Consider the following 23313-nt stretch of genomic DNA (forward strand, 5'->3'; position numbering starts at 1 on the left):
GACCCTGCCATGGCCACTGGCGTCTTTTGGATCTGACCAGAAACCGCGATCTTCAGAGTATTCACACTATTTTATAAACTCTGGTAGTGTTACATCAACTCTCAAAGTGTTTCTACGATCCTGATAGGGAAACTGCGAGTTTGACGTACTCTGTCACGGTGGAGTTCACACTGGGAAGTGTTTGTGTGTTGTTTAAAAGGTTTCAGCTTGACCTTACAATTCAGGTAAGTCTCATCCTGCGGTCCACGACGGAGGCAGCTTGGCAAGTAGCGTCGAGCGCCAGGTGATTCCTCGTTCATTCACAGGTGCAGGTGCAGTTGACCTCAGTCAGCAGGTGAGATGGCCTAGTCAGAAGGTTTAGACCACATGACAACCGAACTCTCTAATGAAGGAATGCTCTGGGTCTCTGGCGGCTCGATTGTCTCTTTTCTTGTGGTTGCGCAGTAAAACCGTCTGTATTAGCTCGGTTCTGACAGAGCTTGTTTGAGTCCACACTGGGTAGACGTTACTTTATTGGTGTTCTCTCTGAGTAAATTTCACACTTATTTGCTGTGTACTTGTCATGGCACATAAAGCCCTCAAATGTGAAGGCTTCAGGATTCATTCTCAAAGGAGAAAATTAGCTGAAAACAGAAGCCAAAAAACCAGGACTGGACAGTCAAAAGTTTGACTCCACTATGCTCAATTAATTATTTTTTATTTTAAAACACGTACATACGTGAACTTTCTTTGTTGGTTTAGTATGCTGTACCTTGATTTGAAAATCCTTATAGTAAAGACCACTTCTTTTTAAAAGACCAAATCTTATCGGTTTGTTAACATTGATAAAAGATAGTCAGTACTTAGCAGGCACTCCAATTTTGGCTGCATTTCCAAGAGAAAAAAAAAAAAAACTCATGTGGATCTCAGTTGTTAAAGTGTACCTCTCAGGAGAGTAATAATCATTCTTCACCATTGCGCACGTTCTCTGTCTGGGGAGTGTTCTTGGGTTACCAACCTGATAAATTTACTGCACATAACAGAAAGCACAGAGAAGCACACCAGCGCCTAGCGGACCCACGTGTGTTGAGTTCATTGTGATGCATTCCTGGCATGTTTACTTGCCGTATAACTAGATTTAAAAAGTCTTTGCTTCTAACCTTGTTGAGTTATGACTCTCAACCTCCAAGACGGGTAATATCTTGGAGGCTTTGCTCGGATATCCCATCAATGCATCCATGAATGGGGAGGGGGGATACAGAAATATGCATATGAATACATGCAAATGAGAACATTACTCAACTGCTGCTGGAGATCAAGAAATTCAGCTAAGAGGATTTCATAGTTTGTCATTAGCTGAAGGATATTGTCGACTTGCACAACAGTTTAACCTGTGGAAAACTGACAGTGAAGTGCCACTTTTCATGAGACTATTCTTCGCTGATTGTGTTTATACAATACGAGACTGATAGCGGGGAACAAACGCTTAAATATTGATGTCTCGCAATTGCCTCTCAATTTAATACTTGAACAAACAATAATTTTTGAGGCCAAATTCAACAAAGGCCCCGGAATGGATTGTTTCCCCTCGGCTGGCACTGACAGTGAAGAGACAATCCAGAACTCTTTAAATAAGTCATAAAGGGCGTTTCATACATTTTTAGTGTTTAATTCCTGCCCCTTCGTTTTGAGGCTAGAAGTTGCTTTTTAAATTTTTTTTTAAATAAAGTAATATATGAAGCGAAATGCCTGCAGAGACTAACCGAGCCAGTGCCTCAGATTGCGCCCAGCTGCCTAACTTGGCCAACAGAAGACAAAATAATTAGCATATTGTTCTTCATCTTAGTCATCCCAATGCTTTTTATTCCCCTCCCAAGGCACTGGGTGGAGAAGGTTACTCCTAATCAAAATTTCACTATGTGCTGTGATGAGCTTCCACAAGCACGCGTTATGGCAGTACTTACATTCAGTATTACTTCTGAAACGGGTGATTAATAAATCAACAAAAGAAAAACAGATTCTTTAGCATGAAGGCTACATGTGAATGTTACATTTTCCTAAAACCTCCCACAGAGAACGTCGCAGCACTCTGAGTCGATCCTCTTGAGTGCGAATGTAGGAAGTCTGAGGAATCTCTAAGACCGAGTATTCCCAGTTCATTCGGGATATTGAGAATGTAATAGGTTAAAACTGGTTAAAATAATAAATAAAATGGAAATTTTTAAAAATGGGAGTTTTAAAACATTTGCATGTGTACATTGTGTGTAATTTCGTGTGTAAACTAAATTCAGATAGAAACACAGACAGCTATCACTCCATTAATGTGACCTAACTAATTTAAATAATATACTGTATATGCTCCTCCCTGATGCCCATAAAAATAAAAACAGTGAGGTCATATTCAGATATCATAACTGTACTTTAATTAAAATGAAAACAACACACTTGAGAGGCACTGTTTACTCTTGCTGTTAGGGTTCAGTTCTTTTTTTGTTGTTGCCATGACAATACATTAGCTAATCTAAATAAGAGTGACCAACTGATTAAATGAAAAAGACACATTTAAAAAAATATTTTTGTAAAAACTAAAGCTACAGTACCTGTGATACAAAACTATAGGTCCCCTGCCTTAGTGCTAGCTAATGAATTCCACGGACAAAAAACAAGATAAAAAGATTTTATTTATTTATAATATCGGTATCCTGATCGGAGTACATTCCACTGAGTCGGATCAAGAAGCACAAGATGTTTTGCACAAATTTACCTGATTTTTCAGTTTACTTTTTCTCCAAAGTCAAGGTTGATCAAAATGATTTTCATATCAACATGGTATAAACAAAGGATCCCAGTAACAGGTGAACTGTAACATAGTTGAAATGTAGCAATACTAATTAATCGCATATTCAAAGTGACCTGTCATTCAATGACATTCAGCATGGACACTTGTGATACATAGTCCTGTTCAGTTGCACATTTTGAAATAAAACCAAACTTTCCACAAAGGGAGCCTTGCAGTGAGAAGAACATAACCTACCAGGTATTACAAATGGAAAGCTATGGGTCTTCGAATAAATAAAAAATACCTTATGAGTTCTTTGAATGTGGAATACAGTGGCAAAAGCCATTCAAGCATGGAATAATAAAACATTTCTGAGCTCCAGAGAGTTCAGCGATGTAATCGCAGAATCCTTGCATCTCCCGGATTTAGTATTTGAATTTTATGGTGTCTTCTGGCTCTCGCAAGGGCATTTAGTGTTGTAGTTTCCACAAAACTCAACCTGATAAAAGTTTAAACTATAGTCAAAACCACCTTCGTGAGTTTGGTCAGTCTGCCTTCACTGTTCAGGAACTATCAAACTGGCACGTTACCCAACGAGCACTGGGGTTTCGTTTCCAAATGACAACAACAATAAATAATAGTATTAATAATAATAATAATAATAATAATAATAATAATAATATACCGGTCCGGTTTAAATGATTCTGGGTTGCTCATAATGAGAAAAGCAGATTCAGAAATGCTACTGAAAGGGCGGACACAAAGCAAGCGGGCAGTGCACACTGGCGTTAGCCTGCCCTTAGCATTAGCACGGCGCTTAGTGGGCATCCCCCTGGTGGCACTTAAAGCAAACTGGCTTCTGCTCAGTGGTTTTTCCATTTCATCTCCAGTGTCTGTATCGGCGCGAGTGTGCCGCCTCTAATGACGGACCCCTGCTATACCCACTCCAGACAGCATATAGCCCAGTGCGTGCTGCTGAGGAGCTTCCACATCGACCGTGTGTCACAGTTGACTAAGACCTACTGTGTCTGTGCAGTATGATCACATGCACAGCGTTGAGAATAACTGAATTAAGATATTTACAAAAAATAACGCTATACTCATGGAATAATTATTTTTTATATATATCAAGGGACATTTTTGTTTGCATTTGATCATAGATTTCCAGTCCATTTATAGTTATCTCTTTGCTTTTGGTAAGATGAAGATGATAATAATACTACTAATAATAATATCACTAAGTAAATATTACATTCATAACAAAAACAAGTGCAAGACAACATAAGATTAAAATTAAGTGTATGAAGTTAAGCAGCGGTTCACAATACAGTTTTTTGGATGGTTTTAGCGAGGAAAAATATATTTAGATTCACACTACAGATACGTACCCGTTTGAATTCTGATTACAACCTGTCATTCCACTCTGCTACTCCACACACACGATCCTGTCAATACATTTCAAGCGGTGAATCGGTCTCTTATAGGTACATAGTTGCCAAATGACAGAGTCAGACTGCATTTTATTCACGCAGCTTTGTTAACAACGGCGTAAAGAGAATGGGGGATGATTAACAAATACAGTTTACGTGTTAATCTTCGGGACCTATGAATAGCTTACATATTTGCCGATATTCATGTTCTCTCCGACTTGGAGGAAAAAAATAGCGAGACTTACGGCCAAAACCCCCTTTTCGTTTTTTGCCAATCGAGTGTTTATTTTAACCTTGTACATGTGTATTAATAATTCCGTTTTCCAACCGTAGCACTTAAACATGACACAACGAACAGTCTGAATATGTATGTTGCTAACTGAAAGTTTAATATGAATACTCGATGCGAAAACAGAATCGGGGTTGCTCATTAGGCTACTTGTATGTACGGCGTAGATAATTTAATCTGAAATCTTGCAATCTAGAACATAGCAATTGTAAAATAGATGTGCGGCACGTAAATGGATGTGAGCTCATTATATTGAAAAGATTAATGCGGCGTGAAAAAAAAAAGCAAGGAGCAAGAAATTTCCCCTATCTTTCCTCTACATTCAGCTGAGCTCCTCCCCCGCGCGGGGCTTCGTTTGATCAAATCCTTCAACTTGAACCGCTTCACCGAAAATCACTTTTTACAACACGGCAACTGTAAACCAGGCAACTTGCGAGGAGTTTTGCGGCCGCACGTCAATAACGAACAGAGGAAGACACATAGAGGGAAAGCGCACGGCTAGAGAGTATCGTTTCATGGTATCCGCGATGGAGAGGAGGGTCAGATTTTTTCCGATCTTGCGTATCCCCCTTTGGCTCTGGTTTTGGGTCTTTACTTCTTTCTTTACGATTGCCAAAACAGATATAACTTGCAGATCATGTCAACCCCTGGCCAAATTGCGTCCGCGGGAATTATCGGGGCTTCTGGAGCTGGACAGACAAACATTTGCAACAGGATCTGAAGGGGAAGTTATTAGCCATGGAGACGGTGCAGTGGGTTATGGTCCCGAAAGTGCGGAAACTCGGAGGCTTGATTGTGCAGAAGAGCCTCCCGACTGTGTTTTGGGCAAAGTGAAAAATATACGTTTGGAACAGGAACGGAATACTGGCCAGCTGCGTTTCAAGAAATCGTTCGACAAGCGGCCGGAGCGTGGCGGAAGCGACGGCACCAAAAGCGGTGACAAAGTTTTCAACCTCAGAATTAACGACAAGAAACACGACAGCGGCTGGAATACCGTCACATTTTTTACTTCTGCCAAGCGCAACGAAAAGTCCGCTGGTTACAACCACCGGGTTCGAAGGAGCAGTCGGGGACCCGGAGAAAAAAATGAACGCGTGAAATCGTCCAGTTCAGCCGAAAATAAAGGTTCGCTGCCACTGAGTCACCAGCACGAGCGCAGCGCATCGCTCCCTGGGCGCAGGTTCACTCGGTCAGAATTAAGATGGAACAGCGAAGACAGAAGGATGGCCAGTTCACGGCAGGACGATTTGAAACTTACCAGTTCCACCTTCGCCTTGGCCGGGGATTCTGCTCACAACCAAGCGATGGTGCACTGGTCTGGGCAAAATAGCAGCGTAAGTCAAACGTATCAATTAATGCATAAACATTGATTTGTGAGCGGAAAGTACGGAAAGTGAAATGTCACGCACACAGCACAACCACGTCTATCTGAAAACAAATCAGAGCGATTGCCCTTAATACAATCAAAATGTTATGTTGAATTTGTGCTCGTGTATGTGTGGGCTATCTGGCGTGCATACTTAATATTTACATTCATATTCGGTACAGCCTACAATGGGCACTATTGAGCGCATAAAGACAAAACATAAGTAGCGGCTGATAATTAGTAGCGGCGTGCTCATTTAAAGTTATCGCCAATTTCAATGTATTTCACAAACTAATTAGCGCACTCGAGTGAATTTTACTGATTAGCAACGGCGCAACAGTTTTATGCCAAAAATACTTCGTTTGACGGTTTTCCCCCGTCCTCGCGCAATATAGGCTACACGTTTGTCTCACTGTCGTGTCTAAACAAAAAGCCGAGTGTTTGGTGAATCATATCTATAATAAGCCTCTCCCTTCATTAGACAATTCTTTCAAACGACACGTTTGAATGCAGGCTCACACGTCATCCGAGAACGTGTTGAAGTAGAAACCAGACCTAGATTTTAAAATGTTGATGCTGCGCTCCACAACAGATCAGCGCCGGGATATTGTATTTTTAACTTAGGCGTGAAGGTTGAAACAGATTTCACACTTTAAAGCAAGCACAATCTGGCGAGTCTGACAGGGCTTTGTCTCGTAATGGAGATAATGGATATTTCTGACAGCGTTCCGCGCTTTCAGTGACTACGCTCACGCTGGATAGAGGAAGCTGCATTCTATAACACCGCTGACTTAATACAATGCAGAACATGAAAGCAGCCCCACCCCCCCACCCCAAAAAATAATGATAATAATAATGAAAACAAAAACACGCAAATGAAAACTCCACCGGAACCGAATTTGGACCTCCTACTGCTTGCTTTTTTACGCACACCCTTGTTAAAGTTCCATATTAAACATGTCGAGTAGTTGTAATATACTGTAGTGCAAACTACATCGTGTATCCACGATGCTAATAGCATACTTGACTCGTATGACCATAAATGGCAGTAATGCGGTTATTTATGTGGACGATCAGTATGTTCAGAAGTACATATCTGTCCCCCTATTCTAGCTCATCATAACAAGTGTACAGATTTACCACTTTTTGTTGGAGCACAACTTTGGCACGAAACACACGTTCTCAAATACATTTAGCATCCTTTAATAAGTAACATGTCAACATGAATCTGTCACATAACACCCCCCCCCCCCCCGTTCTCACCCTACTTAGTCTCTCAGTCCTGACTAAAATTATGCCAAGTGTCTCTATAGGCATTCTGCTGTCTAAAATTGAGCATTTTCCCCACATAGGAAAAGGTGTTCTCACACTGGGTACCTGCAAGAAGAGAAGGTCAAATGTGCTGCACTTGTATCAGTAATATGAAATCTAGGATAGTCCCATTTAAATTGCCTGGCTCTCAAATCCCAGAGTACAGATCTATATTCAGCTCTGCTATGTGTGGAGCGATTCTGACAGCAGTGTGAAACTGTAAATTGTATAACTACCATAGGATGCTATGAATAGTTGCTTGTGCTGTGAAACGGTTAATTTTTTTCTCTCCCATCTTCATCTCATCTTTTGTGACGCAGGTATGAAACTTCGCAAATGACTGAATATAGCCCTTGCATGAATTATGCAGAGTTTGTGCAAAATAGACAACGTTTTTGAATCTTGCTACCTGCGCTGCGCAATCAAAATTAAATAATTGATGTTATGCCTAATGTGCCCATAATGTAATGTCCCTTTCTGGATTGCCTGCGATGGGTTTGTGTCTTTTTTGCCCTGGTGTCTTCGTTAGAAGTTGAGGGTGGATATATCACAGACACTATGTCTAAAAAAAACAAAACATGGTTTCCTTTTGTAGAGAATCTCAAGCCGGATCTTAAACAGCCATTTCAGCTTGTTGCATACCACCTTATGAGGAGACATGAAATGTTTTTGTTTTGGATGTGAGAATCTCCAGCCGCCATTCTCGCTGTATTATTTATGGCGCTAACTCGTTAGCGAGTGCAGGCCGCCCAAATTGACTGGACTTGAACACTTCTGTGTGGTTCAGCGGTTGGACATACCTCTTGGGAACTGCCTTCCCTCTTAAGAGCCAGTGGAGGCTGTATGACATGATGGCACACAGTTTTCTTGGCCTAAGCTAATGTTGTACATATGCACAAACATATGCATAAATGTTTTCCCTGTGTCAAAATACTGACCGTACTTTTGTGTTTTTTTGGTAAAATGTACAACCTTAAGCTGCATTAATATATTATACAATATTTGAAATTATTGCAGTGTTTATAAAGTGGTGTATTAGACACAAAGACACAACACAACTTTTAAAATGGATTATTTTATTTATCTCACGCAAAGAATAAAACCCATATGATATTAAGTCTATTTTATGCAGTTGAGATTTGCTTTCTTAAGTTCTGCAAACAACAAGGTTCATACACTGGCCACTGCAGGTATGACTGTTCTGAGGTCATTTGGAGACCATGTTCATTGGGTGATCGAAATGGGTTTTACATTTTAGGCCAATCAGCGTTGAGACCATGTAGTGGGCTGCCAATTAGAAGTTAACTTGAAGTGAACATTAATACAGTGCACTGTTCAGAATTTCACATCAAACAGACATTTTATTATTTCCCTGTTTATGAATTCTCTGAAAAAGAAGGTATAAATATTTATCTTGTGGCTGAAGGCACTGTGCAGATGCCTCTGAAAGTGATTGCACTGAGTTTCCTAAGCTCACAGACCCAGTGTACTATGGCAGTGAATAAGATAAGCTAGCCAGCTCTTTATATTGCTTCTGAGTCCAGTGAAAGCATTGGAAAGTTCATAGTGCTAGTGTGTTTACTGTGGTTACTTATCTCACTTCACACTACACAAATCTTCATATAAAAAACACAAAAGTCTGTATTAAAAAAAAAAAATCAACTCCGTGCAAGGTTATATAGAACAAGTACATTTTTAACATGCAGAAGAGACTTTTATTCTGAAATTAAATTTGGCCCCACAGCTTGAGGCTGCAGTTGTATCAGAGGTGTGGCAACACTGGCAGGAAGTTCAGAACCGAACTGTAGCTCAAATGCAATACATTGGATTCAGACATCTCATTTGCATGTCCTAAAATGAGTAATATGCACATAATTGAGCAGCTGTACGATGCAGTAGTTAGGGAACTTTGCTTGTAATTTGGGTTTTTTGATCAAATATAATCTAATATAATATAAGGATTCACAATACTAAAACTACTACTGACCCCGATTCAAAGCCCTGACCCCGATTCAAAGCCCTGACCCTTGCCTACACTGCCGCCAACAGGACAGCCCCCATCTACTTGCAGGACATGACTCAATTCTATGTGCCTGCTCGACCACTCCGCTCTGCGGCAGCAGGCTCTTGACAAACATCACAAACCGCCCAAAGGATCACAGAAGCTTCTCCACCCTAGCTCCCAGTGGTTGAACGGAACTCCCCGTCCCTCTCCGAACCTCCCCCTCACTATCCATCTTCCGCCGTGGCCTGAAGACTCATCTCTTCAGACTATACCTAGAATAACCACTACCACGCTGTGTATATATATATATTAAAAAAAAAAAAAAAAAAAAAAAAAAAAAAAAACCCTTTTTCCTGTCACTTGTTACATGTTGCCCCATCCCTGCACTTCTTGGTAAATTGTATTTGTCCTAATACTCTAGCTTATTCTTCTGCCTAGTTTGGCTTTGCAGATGTTAGACCAGGATAGTGTTCTTTGTTCTCGGCTAGAAATAGCTTTACAAAATAAGTAATTGTACCTTACTGAACCCGTGTTCAGCAGTTGTCTACGATCATGAAAATGCACTTTTGTACGTCGCTTTGGATAAAAGCGTCTGCTAAATGAATGTAATGTAATGTAATGTAATGTAATGGTATGATGATAACTCTTTGAGATACCCACACCATTGATGAGGAAAATGTTTTGCTATGCTGCTGTAACAAAGTTTGTTCTTATTGATATGCAGCAATGCAATGAATTTTTCATTTGAAAATGCAGAATTATATTGGCATCATAAAATATGAATACAGGTTCTCATTTTTGCTACTGATTTTCAAGAGGAAAGTAAGCCTGTCATCCTTGAATAAATTCACATAAAACCATGCTCACAAATTACATATACTTTAAAAATAACCAAAAACCCTCTCCTTGAGCCTTCTCAAATGCACTCTTTTGTTCTTAAACAAATAAAAGAAACTAGATTAAGGATAAAGAACACTTGTGACACCACAAATATTTGAACTCCCATCGCTATTTTTAAACAGAATATTTACAGAGCAGTACTCACATGCTTTTTCAGATTTAAATAAGACGTATTTTTCCTGAGTGTGGATGTGTTTGGTTTAAACAGTGCAGAAACAATACCAAAAGAAAGCCAATCCTTTGACCTTTAAAATGATATGTTTGAAACAGCAGCTAGGCTGTTTGGCCGCTGTCCATGGTGCTAAACCAAGCACAATATTTAAGAATGGTTTCGGTATAATTTATACAGTTATGTTGCATGTTATCACAACAAATTCATACCATAAATGCATGATAGGTAATTTAATACATTCATAATACACAGAAAGCAGGTTTTGGAATCGGGAATAGTAATAGTAATTTTGACATGGTATTGCCACTCTTAATATTTGGGCCATTATACGGACTATTGCCTATTTCATATTCAATAGGTATTTTTTATGCATACTTTATACATCAAAATGTGTTCCATTTCTGTAAGGGTATTTAATTCATATAGTCAAAAAATAATTGCTATTAAAATCCACTCTGAAGGGTCGTTTATGCATTGAGGGTTGTTTGCTGCAGATGAAGTTAAGTTAAATATGCTTACCCTTGGTGGTGGCGAGAATGGGGAGGGTAAGTTGATCCTTCAGGCATCAATTACAAAGACGTAGAATGGACTTTGTTCATGAAATCAAGCAATGAATTTTAAGGAAGCGTTAAACTTTTATTATCCGATAAAAACAGGGCCGTATCTGGAACACCTTGATCGCTTTGGGACACTGAGAGCAGTCTAATGGTTTCGTAATGGTTCAGATCACCTAATCATTAAGTTATTTTGGTAATGGGAAGGTTTGTTGATTGATTGGCTATTTCACACTGAGAGATTTTTTTTTGTTTGGCTAACCATTCCATTGTCCACGTGGATGCTGCGTACAGCTAGCATGCACAGCTATTTGAGATGTTTTAGACACTTTTAGGTGGAACGATAGGGGAGTCCTATACTGATTAACTACGTTTGTGTCCTGTGTTGTTGCTATACACAGTGAGCTACATAATGTTTGTAACAAAATAATATTTTATCTTGATTTGGCTCTATACTGGGCAATTGTAGATATGTAATCAAACAATTCACCAGTGGTTAAAGTGCATATTTTAAGCTTTCATTAAATGGTATTTTTATACATTTTGGTTTCACCATGTAGGAAATACAGCACTTTTTATACATACCCCCACCCCACCATCACGGCAGACAAGTGGCTTCACAGGTGTTTGTGTTTAATCAGGTGTGTTCAGTTGTTTCCTTAATGCAGAGAGAGCTTTCTGTGTCTAGTCTTATTTGTAGGCTTTTGATAGCCTTTGGAGCCCGTTATTGACACTTGTTGTACCAATGAAAGTCAAGGAAGCCATTATGAGACTGAGAAATAAGAAAAAAAACTTCCAGGGACATAGGCCAAATCATAGGCTTACCATATTCAGCTGTTTGGAACATCATTAAGAAGAAAGAGAGCACTGGTGAGCTCAGTAATCGCAAAGGGCCTGGTAGGCCAAGGAAGATTTCTGCAGCTGATGACAGAAGAATTCTCACCATAATGAGGAAAACCACAAACAAATGTCTGACAGATCAGAAACACACTTCAGGAGGCAGGCGTGGATGTGTCTGCGACTACTGTCTGCAGAAGACTTCAGAAACAGAACTGCAGAGGCTAGCTGCACTGCAAGATGCATACCACTAGTTAGCCACAAAAACAGTATGGCCGGGTTACAGTCTGCTAAGAAGAACCTTAAAGAGTCTGGAGAGTTCTGGAAAAAGGTCTTGTAGGCAGATGAGACCAGGATTCACTTGTCACAGAGTGATGGCAAAACAAAGTGCGAAGGCCAAAAGGAAATTTCCTAGAACCAAAGTACCCCCCCCCCCATCTGCTACAGATACTGGCTCACTTGTCTTCATTGATGATGTAACTGTTGATGGCAGCAGGAGAATTCATTCTCAAGTATATAGAGGCATCTTATCTCTACTCAGGTTAAAATAAATTCCTCCAAACAAATTGGACAGCGCTTTATCCTACAGCAAGACATGCTACAAAAGAAACAAAGGAGTTTTTCAAAGTTATTTACTGGGCAAGTCATTCACCTGTTCTGAATCCAATTCAACATGTGTTTTATATGCTGAATAGAAAGTGCACTTTAACCACATGTGAACTGTTTGATTTCAAATCAAAATTTTGTTGAGTACAGGGCCAAAAAGAAGAAAAGTATGTCCCCCCTTGTGCCCACTGCACATATACATGCAGGCTCATGTCATCCCTGCTTGTCTAGGCCCTCTGTCTGTTCAGGTCATCATCCTGAATGCACACAGATCACTGGCTCCTCCTGAGCTTACTGGATACTGTGCTGATTGAACCCTTTCCCATCCTGGGCTGTGCTACAGCTGCATTTAAGAGGCTCCACATGGGGCTTCTGGCTTGTGGTGGCACTGCAAGTTTGAGATTGGATCCGAGCTGTACAGTACTGCAGTTTACACCAGTACCTCAACCACCAAATATTCTCCACAGAAGCCAATGATTCTTTGAGCCTGTCAAACCGCTGAATTACTAACTATCCATTTTATTCTTTATTGCGATAAATAAAATAAAAAAGTTTCCACATTTATACTTTCTGCTATTCAAGTATATCGCAGTATATATATGAATAAGTATTCCTCCTTGAGGGTCTACTTGATGTTATTTGGGTCCAGTCACTGTCTATATTGTTAGGACTAGCATGCTTTGAGTAAGGAATAGTTCTTCTGATAGAAAAATTGATGTTTTACAAGTGAAAGGATTTGGCGACTGTTTTGCGTTAGCATACTCTTTTCTAGAAGTTTTGCTGTGATACGTGTTGGAGAGATCCAAACTGGGTCAGCTGGTTTGCTCCTGGCTCTTTGTGAATGGAGACCACATTTGTGCTTTTCCAGATAGTTGGAAGCTTTCCCTCTGTGAATAACTGATTAAAGACGCGAGTAATGGAGGTAGAGCTAGATCTTTAAGCATATTCTTTTAGAAGACAAAAATAAATGCCATTCGGACCAGGAATTTTCTTCAGTTTTTGATTTCTTTTAGTTGGGACTTCACCTCTCAGATAAAAGCAAAGCTCATTCTTGTCGCTGGATGTTGGAAGAGGAAGAATGCCCCGTGAGGGGCTTTCATACCAAGCCCCTGCAAACATGTTATTTTATTCCCTGGCCACGTCCGCCTCTGCTACCTGAACCCGTCCGCCTCCTCCCCAGCTGTGTGTTGACAAAGTCCCAGCGTTCTCCTGGATTGCCATTCTTCAGCTTTTGAATGTGTCTTGTGTGTGGTGTGAATCCTTTACAAGCTTTTGTGCTTGATTCCTGTGTGTCCTCCTCTTCTTCTCAGTTTTTTTCTGTGAAACTGTGTCTGTCTTGAATTATTGATTTGATTTTTTTTCCCTGTTATCCGTTGCTTGTCTGTTATTTTTACCCACATCCTCCTTTTTTGGCGTGCGTGTGTCCAACATGGTGGTAGTCGCAGTGTTGAAGGCTTCAGCTTTGTTTTCCACCCCCTCAGCTGTGCATATGCAAGACCAGCCTGTCATGTCCGTGCAGAGTCCCAGTGCCTCTCTGGTAGTGGGGTTCACCATCCTTGCATGCACAGACTTTGTGTTAGCGTGACAGTGCCTCAAGTTAGTCCACATAGTCTCTAATGAGTCATCCTCCAGTTCTGTTAGTCTGTTGGCATGACTGGTCTCTGACTGTTGCATTATGAACCCCCCACTCTTTCTCCGTGAAAAGTCTGTCCCTCCTAAACATATAATGACTGTCAATGTGGACCAGTTCATTTGGTGTCCATTTGGTTCCCCATGTTTCTGCGCCACAGAATATTAATATTGCTCTGTTTGAGTTCCTCTTTTCTGGGTAATGGAGGTCTGGCTGTTCACAGGAAGGCATAGCTTGTTTTTCTGCACTGCTATTTGGATTTTGATTTGATTGATTGAGTTTAGGAGTTTGATGAATCTATATGGTTTGATTTCAGTACCATATTTTCAGTTGACCATATTGGCCAGGAGTTTTATGTTGCAAATGTCTTCTGGAGATAAATCTGTGAGTCTGCAGATGTTTTGGAAAGTTTTGGGCTTAATGTCCCTTGACTGCTTCATGCTGTACATCAGGCTTATAAATGCTTGTAAAAATTAAAAAGGAGTGCACTTTGTTGAAAAAGAAAGTAATTACTTAAAAAGAATGGTAAAAAAAAAAAAAAAATCTATAAATAACCAGCCTTCCTGGGTTACATGGTTGCTTAGATCTGACGAGACGGAATGTTCTTCCCTAGTACAGTTTCAAAGGATAATTGTGCATTCACTGAAAAGGCTCAGAAATGAAGCTGGGAAGCGAAAAATGTCATCATACTGATACCATTAAACAGAGGAACTTGCCAGGGTGCTGGTTTTAAAATCAAGACATTTGATGGATTGTCAGGAACAAACGATGCAGGGAATGGTGCAGTCAGCCATCTTGTCAGCCTGTAACATGGCGTGCATTCAAATGCTCTTTTAAGGTAGACCATATTCATTTCTTTCTGAAAAAATGAAATCTAGTCATAATAATAATAACAACAACAACAATAACAGTGCCAATAACAATAATAATCTTGCGCAGGTGCTATTATGAAGTTAGGGAAGCTGTGCATGCATCTATTAGGAAATGTCATAACAGAATGATGCACTTTCCCTTGACCCACAGGGAAGTTGCCTTCTTTAGTCATCTTTACAGGCAGTGGTGCTGACTGTGAGATTGTTTGTTTCCAGGACTAATTTGCTCCACAGCAGGAGATGACGATATGATACAGCGGGTCCTTCTTCTGTGACTTAAATCTTGTGTTGATATCGCTTTAGCGCTCAGCCGCTGATGACAGGAACTCCGGCGCCGCAGGAGCCACCTTTCCGCAGTTCCGCAATTTGGCGATCTTTTAATCGACAAATAAAGGCACCCCGAGAGTCATCTTGGAGTTCATCCATATCAGTCCATCCATATCGGCGTGGCTTTGGACAGTGCATAAGAACGTGTATTATATTCTCACCAGAATACTTATTGTATCTTCCGAGTCTCACGACATAAGTGGCAAGATCCTTTCCAGTTTTTTCTTTGATTTTTTAAAATCATACTTGGTATGCAGGATTCCCATACCTGAGGTCTGGAGGTATGAGGAAGTGAGGGCTCTTCTGTGGAAATGCCTGGGTGTTTTATTATCAAACACAGCAGTCTCATGCTGGGTAACAACATTGTATTAAACATGCCAAAGCAACAGGAACAAAGGTTAAGTGTTGAGGAGTGTTTTTTGGCTGCTGCTGCAAGATTATGAGTGCTTCTGTAGTTACCTTATGGCCCTTGACTGTCTGGTACACCAGCACTGGGACTTTGAATTTACTGCAGGAGCTAGTGAATCAGCACAAAAAGAGATGAAACATGGGCGTACTCTGTGAGGTTGAAGACCGGCTGAGCAGAATGAGTTGGTGGTGTTTGGCAGCACAGGAAACGCTGTTCAAATGGGAGATCTGGGCGATTTTAGTGCAAAGGGTCTCGAAGAACCCTCTCGCTGATCACTGTGGGGCCACACTTGAGAGAGCGTGAGATGGGTACAACATTGCATTAAGCATGCCAAAGCTACGGGCGTGTTTAAAATGCAAGCAGGTACCTGGGTCCTGTAAAATCGGGTTGGGCTTCTGTAATCCCGTTTTACAGGACCCAGGCACCTCCGTGCATTTTCTCCTGCGGAGACTTAAGCTTTTGAGGAAGTAGCAATTTACCCTGCAGCTGCACAGGAAGAGGAAGATCCCTCTGTCTTTGGATCAAAAAAATGAGCCTGAAGCTTTAAAGCCCTTTTCTCTTCATCCCTTCCTCCTGACTTTCAGAGAGATGTGGCTCCTCCCACTTTACCTTGCGCATGGTGTGGGTGAAGTGGATTATGTGGTTACGTGTTCACTACCCCTCATGGGTTAGGTTATTGCTTCTTTGGTGAGAGTGCAGATATCTCTGTTAGTGTCTTAATAAACCACGAAGGGCTGGTGTGCATGCATGGTCACATTAATTGTTTGGACCGCAGGGGTGCTGGGCCTGTCTCTGTGCTTTCTCTGTCACACCTGTGAGGTTTTCTCAGAGCTGCAGCAGGTGTCCCTAATGCAGGTGTCGGGTGCACACGGCTGGGCCTGCGTTGAGTGACAGCTGTCCTTTCTACGGGCCAGAGATCCGGGGCCAGCCCTCCTGTTCAAGTCTCCTTGAATCCTGGCCTTCGTTCAGTGAGATGCCAGAGAGGCTGGATGCGTGTGTCCCAGGGATTTTTTCAGAAAGGCCCGCACTGCTGGGGAGGGAGAATGTCTTCACAGGGAGCCTGTTTGGCCCAGTGTTGCCATTGTCAACTTTAATCAACAAATGCATTTCTGAGTCGCTGGGACGTGGTCCACGAGAGCGAGGGAGCGAGGGTGCCAGGAGCTGTGGAGAACAGGCTGCGGCGTGCGTGGGCGGGACGGTAGGGCACGGTCTGCATCTGGCGTGCCCGCTCGCTCACCGGCAGACACCCGTCGTGTTCTCTCCGGCCCGTGGGCCGTTCTCTCAGGGTGTAATGACCGGCCTGTTTCTGCACAGGCGCTTCCTGGCTCACGCCTCCTGTGTACGGAAGTCTCGCCGCCAGCGTGTTTCTGGGTGCACGAACGGGCTTCGCCATGCGACCTGCAAGCCTTTTTTCCTTCACAGCGATGGCTTATCAGCAAGTAAACTCCCAGTCCCAGTCTACACAGCTCGGGAACATTGGCCTGGGAACATTGGGTCCCACCTCCTGTCCCTCTGGCTGCTGGTGTGCTTCGGGGCCAGGGGTGTGTTCATGAGTGACGGGCACCAGACCTTTGTGGCGTAGCGTCTAGCTGTGCAGCTTTGTGCTGTTCGCTTTTGGGGCTGTTCCTCCAGTTGGCACGGTACCCAGTTTGTTTATATCCTGGTCTGCTCTCTTAGGGCAGCCGTACTGCTCCCATTTGGGGAAAAATTGTCCTCCATTTGGCACTAAGCGCTGTGTGTCTCCAAGCCTAGACCCTATCGGGAGAGTTAATAACAAGCTCAAATTTTAACTGTAAGCCTCCTGAAATCCCTCTGTGCTTTTGTTGCCTGCAGTTTGTCAACAGGGAAAGGAGCTCCAGAGGGGATCCAGAGGGGAGGTGGGTGGCTCGGTGATACCTTGGAGATAGCGGGAGGCTTTATTGCCTCAGCGTAAATAGATGGTGGAGAGAAAGCAGACTAGTAGACTACGTGATTGGGGACTTATGAATGGGGAGCTATGAATGTTCGGCTACCTTGGTCGCTAAGAACAGAAATATCCTCAGCGTCCACACGCAGCGAGGCGGGGTGGAACAGTAGCGAACGCCGTTTCGGGCAAGCCCATTTCGTGATCCGTTCTCAGAACCTCAACCTTGAATTCGAGTGGCGGCTGAATGCCCCTGGGGGGCCAGCCGGGGCGCCCCGTCAGATCCGTGATTTACACGGAGATTGCACCCTAATGCCTGTCAGACGCCTTTCAATTTCGGCCGGGTTCTGGCTGGGGTGTCGCGGAGTGGATGAGGGGGCCGCCGGTACGCGCGATATGGGGGGGGGGGGGCTCTCAATCCCCGGCCGATGAGATGAGAGTGGGAGAGCGGAGTGTATACGCATTAGCAGCTTCCTTGGGGCTCCCTGTCGCTTTGCAATTCAGATGGACAGCGGCGATTGTCGGCGCTGTTGAGAGACGGCATGGGGTCCCCGGCAGAAAAGGCCCCATCTAAACACTGATCAGGTGCAGAGCCGCACGGCCCATTTTCTGAGCTACAAATTGAATCCGGAGCAATTTGTAACTCTTAGAAATATGTCTGAAAGTGCGTGTGGGGGTGGGGTGGGGTGTCATTTTCAATAGGAAAATGCACTTATTGGGGGGGAAGTGATGAGATTCTGCTGCAGTTAATTGAGTAGGTCAGAGATCGCAATGAGACGGACGGGAGTCGGTGGGCGGGGTTTGGGGGGATGCATGGGAGGAGAAATCAGTGCAACTCGATTGGGTTCAAAAGCAGAATCTATTAATACACATGGTACGAATGAGCATGTATATTCAGATCAGATAAGACGAGAGGTACTTTATTGAACCGCGTGTGGTAGTTTGTCCTCTGCATTTAACCCATCCCAGTTACTCAGGAGCAGTGGGCAGCCACAGTGCAGCGCCCGGGGACCAACTCCAGCCCTGAGGCCAGTGCCTTGGTCAAGGGCAATGGCAGGAGTATAACAAAGCGTGACATAATATAATGACAAGAACAGGCCATTCAGCCCAACAGTACTCACCATTTTCCTGTCTGAATTGTTATTGTGTAAAAGTATATCTTACCTGACATGCATGTCTTTTGGTTATTATTGCTAATTATTTCTAATACATTTATAAATAATTTTAAATATTATAATAATTTAAATGATAGATTAGGGCGTGTGGTGAAGGTGCAATGATGGTCTCCCACTTGGGTCCCTGATACAACATCCAAAATACAAAACTTGGTCAAAAATAAATGTACGATATCTTGCTGTTTCACTCGTTCATTCACAGGATGCACTGTAAAAGTGCAAAATGAATGACCAACGCAGATCGTTATCATTTCCTTTCTCTTTGTGTTTTCTTCGCTGCTCTACATGCTGCTGATCTATAAATGTAAATGGGGAGAAGCTCTGATGTGTATGACGGGCGGTTGTGGTGTTGGATTCCACGATGAATGATGCGTGGAGTGTGTGAGTGGAACCCTGTGTGTGAGAGTACTGATGAAGGCAATCGGGCAGGTTTACGGTGTTTATAAGGTTCTATTTATTTAAAAAAATGTTTCTAAATCAGGTAATTCCCGGCGATCTCACTGTAATTTCTGAGAGCAGGAGGCTGTTTAAGAGATGATGCACTGCAGGGCATGTGTGTGACTGGCCCGTGCGTTTCTGTACAGAGCCCAGAAAAAAACGGGAGGGAAAATCAATCTTCCGTGTGTAATTGACATTTCCTCATTCCCTCAAGATGTTATTAAACACAAAGCATTCCCTTACTGTTGTTGCTTAAACTCGCAGTACCCTTGCTGAAATAGTCTGACAGTACATAGGCATGAAATACATACACACACGCACACACACACACACATGTGCACGTACACACACACACACGCACACACACACACACAATTATCTCGGGACCGGTTGAACTTAATTGAACAGAGCAATTAAGTAAGAAATGGTGTGACTTGCTTTCTCTATGCAACCTTTTTTTTTCAATGTTCTGTTTGCATTGTGCACTGGTAGAATCCAAAGTAAACAGCGATTCCTTGGAAGAAAGGTCATTTTCTCTCTGTATGGCTGATAAAATTACACATGACTGAATATGCATTACTGTCCTTATTTTAATTTACATCGGACAATGATTATGTATAACTGTCCTTATTTTAATTCACAACCGGCTATCATATACATATATCATGAAGTTATTAACAGGCTGAGGTAATGCGCTATTAATATTGAATGAGGATTTATGAAAAAATCCCTGGAAAGCAACATCAAACAGACACTGGGGGGTGAAGGAGAGCACTTCTTGCAGTGGCATGGTATATCAAAGCCAGGTGCAAATTAATATGTTAAATTAATCATGTCCAAAAATATTTTTCCTTTGAATTTTAAGTGGTGTATGATAATGTGAGTGGCGAAAACAAACACGCATAAACTCCTTTGTTAGATGCCTCGTGTCTGTTATGACTCCTTTTTTCCTCTACACATCCGTCATAATTTCCTTGCAGAGGAATGGCTTTCAATATTTGTATCCCCACGGTTTGAGTGCTATTTTCTGGTAGTAACCGAATAGCATCAAATCGTAGTTTTCTTTTCTTTCTCTTTTTTTTTTTTTTTTACTGAGTAAAACGGACGCACCGTGTGTGTGTGTACGGTAGAGACCAGACCACGCGCCGGACATGATTCTGAAAGACACATCAAAGACGGATATAGACATCTGGAGGTACCTGCCACAGCTGTCCGCCTCTAAACACGTTTACCTCGATCCACTTACCGTGAGTTAATTAGTCTGACGGCCTCAGATGAGGCTTCGATCAGGCCGGTCCCAATGTCACCGCTTACCCAGTTACCTGCGCGCAATTTGTCTCCATTAAAACCCCAAAAAACCTATTATTTGAAATTACGCATCTTGGACTCATCTTCGTCTTTTTAAGAGACCAGCTGTCGCACCCCTGTTTATACCAAGGTTAAAATTGGAGTTGGATATTAGACGCTTCAAAGCTCCGCCGCCTAATTAGGGTTGTCCTTTTTTCAATTTCATCCATAACGTATTACCTCTGCGTCTAAATGTTATTGCATATTAAATGTTTCTGGAGTAATGATTGCATTAACTCTTGTTTTTTTTTCCACCTGCAATTTATATGTAAAGTAGTGTGGAAGTGCAGGTGGTGAAATGATGGATTGGACGGGTGTTTGACTACAACAGACTTAGCTCATTAGTATTTCAGGTGTTGCAATGGGTGCTAGGATCAGGTATAATTAATTCATCCACTCAACAGCAGGGTACTCCAGGGGCCCTACCAGGGACTAATAATGGAACCAGCTCAGTGAATCCCTCCTTTTCGTTGACTTGGAGCAAAAAGAAATCAGCCAAGACTAGATAAAACGTGTGCAGGCCATGCTCAATTGAATGCTGTCTCTGTGGATTACGTGCGGCATACTTCTTCCCACAACCGAGGAGCTCCAGATTGGAGAAATGGATGCACTTTTCAAAGAGCCAAAATGGTTCTAGACCACCTTGGAACTCCAGTCAATTTCAAATATGGGCAGTTGTCAGAACAGGTTCTTTTGGTGGTAAGGAAATAAAGCATAATATTTTAAGATTTTTGTTTTATTTTTTGAAATTCTAACTGAAACGAAAACAAAAAATTGCTTCTAGTGTTTTGTAAGGTTATAGATTCACAGCTGAGTCAACTTGAGTCAGAAAGGAATCCTTGCTGGGGGAAAATACTAATAATAAACAGCAAATGGACTTAATTTATCTGGCACAACATAAGTAATTATTCAAAACAAAGCTACTGTAGCAACAAATATCGAAATACTATTTATATAATACATTTTCAACAAGCTTCTTACTTGTGCGGGCTGTCCCATTTGAAATAATCTTGATGCAACAGCAAGACTGATTGTTCCTGCAGTGTAATCTCTCAGTTGAGATTCCGATGCTGGATAGCATTTTGAATGCAATTTCTTAAAAAAAAAAATAAATAAATAAAAATATATATATATATATATATTGTTTGTTTAAATGTAACTGGTTTCCTTCGGGGAAAGAAATCTCTGAACATGGGTCTTAGAATGTTCTTGATCATCAAAGTTGTCTTGGCCAATGAATAGCTGGCTTTGACAGTTCACAGATTGTATCTCTTGGGAGCGGTGTGCGGAATCTTATCAGGCAGATAAGGAAAAAGGAAAAATGAATGTAAAAAAAAAAGCAAGGCTGGGATTTACAAGAATTTCCATGCAGTTGTCTTTATAGCAAGACACCTGCTCTCTTCAGTAACCGTGTGCTTCATTGTGCCCAACTGGCCTGCTGGATCGTTGAGATCCATCTGGAATCATCGTAAGTTTTACGGAGGCGTGACTGTTCTCCCAGAGAGGTTTAGAATTTTGCTGTCTCTCGTCCTGCGTCTGTTCCTCGGCTGTTTCACTGAGACAGAAGAGTGTTCTCTTTGCGTGTTTGGGTCTGTATGCGTCACGTCCCCTCCCCTCGTTCCCCCCTCTCCCGTTTTGGTTTTGACTGAATTGGGTTAGGCATGTGCACCACAGGAACCCAGAGAATCACCCAGAGGGACAACAGTACCAAAAAACTACTTTGTGAGGTACACACGTCTTCTACAGAAAAATAAATAAGTAGATGGTAAGAAATGTCTTTTTTTTTTTACCTGTCTGCGGATTAGTCTCCGGATTTGATGGGGCGAGATTTCAAAAAAAAAAAAAAAAAAAACATTTTTTATTCATGGTTCGCTGCCTCTATCGCTGAACCCATCTTATCCTCGTCTTGTAGGCTTCCATTTGAACGCTCTGACTGACAGCACCTTCAGCTTTTCATTTGCATGATCAAAAGCGGACGAGTTTGGTCATTCTGCAGGTTTCACGCGCGATGAGGACGTCGTTATTTCTGATATGCCAACCCATTAAAATGCGGCGTGAGCTGGAACAGTAGAGTCTAGTTTTGCTTTTTAGAGCTGTGGATTTTTTTGAGTTGGAGCCTTTTCAGCACTTCATGTGATAAAGACGTAACAGCCTACCTGTGTTTGAGGTGAACTCACAGTGAACCAAGTCCCCGGTTTTAGAATTAAGTATCTTTTGTAGGTATTTCAAAGGAGATGCAGACAGTCTGGCAGCTTTGGGTGGGGAGAGGGAGGGGGAGGGGGGGAGGTGGTCTGTACCACATAGTCATAAATATTGAATGCATACCATGTTTCTTGAAAAATATTTTGTTCGTCCTGGACTTTTTCCACTTTTTCATATATATTACATCACCGTTTAGCTTTTCTTTTTTTTAGTGCATAAGTGCCCCCTCTATGCTTAGGATTAATTCTCTCCAGAGAGCTTTTTTTGGCTCGCTGAATTTTGTCAGGTTCTGGCTCAGCCTTGCCAATTTTTTTTTTCTCTCTTCCCATTTGTAACAGTGCCTGTGTAAAAAGGAGAACTCCAGCCAGCTTGTAGTATTACCAGAAAACCCTCTCTCTGCGTTTGGCACAGTGATTTGTTTTTCCGCTGTTTGTTGCGTTTAGATATTTGTTTGATAGAACAGGTTATGACCACACACTGTGACCACAGCCCCCCCCCCCCCCCAAAAAAAAACGAACAAAGAAACTTTATTCACTACATGAAAGTGGTTTCAACCTGCACGGAGTCTGGAGGAGTTAGTTGACTTCTTTTATTTAATTTATATTTGGCACATATTTTAGCTGTCTTATTGAGGGAGAGTGGGACAGTGTAACTTGCTTTTTTTCCAGACAGGTAGGAAGTAGAGCGGGAGAGTAAGAGCCTGAGAAGGATCCAGCCGTTAAAGTGCCATGCCCGGGTTCGAGTTCCCACAACACGCAGGGCAATTCGGGTATGGCTCCAGA

At 42.1% G+C, this 23313-nt stretch overlaps 1 protein-coding gene across 3 annotated transcripts in view; it reads left to right on the forward strand.

The window, feature by feature from the left end:
* Positions 1-23313, forward strand: part of LOC135243331 (VPS10 domain-containing receptor SorCS1) — a 179566-nt gene that overhangs the window by 35813 nt on the left and 120440 nt on the right. For 2 of the 3 annotated variants that reach the window (XR_010326612.1, XM_064315081.1), the window contains exon 1: positions 4759-5811. The exons of the other annotated variant lie outside the window; for it this stretch is intronic. Coding sequence is in view for 1 of the 2 variants with exons in the window: in XM_064315081.1 (XP_064171151.1) it covers positions 4993-5811 (819 nt within the window). In the remaining variant the exon portion in view is untranslated. Of the gene's footprint in view, positions 1-4758; positions 5812-23313 lie in introns of those variants that run through there. 3 annotated transcript variants of the gene reach the window in all.

This window comes from Anguilla rostrata, chromosome 2 (assembly GCF_018555375.3).
Source record: "Anguilla rostrata isolate EN2019 chromosome 2, ASM1855537v3, whole genome shotgun sequence".
Taxonomy (NCBI): Eukaryota; Metazoa; Chordata; class Actinopteri; order Anguilliformes; family Anguillidae; genus Anguilla; species Anguilla rostrata.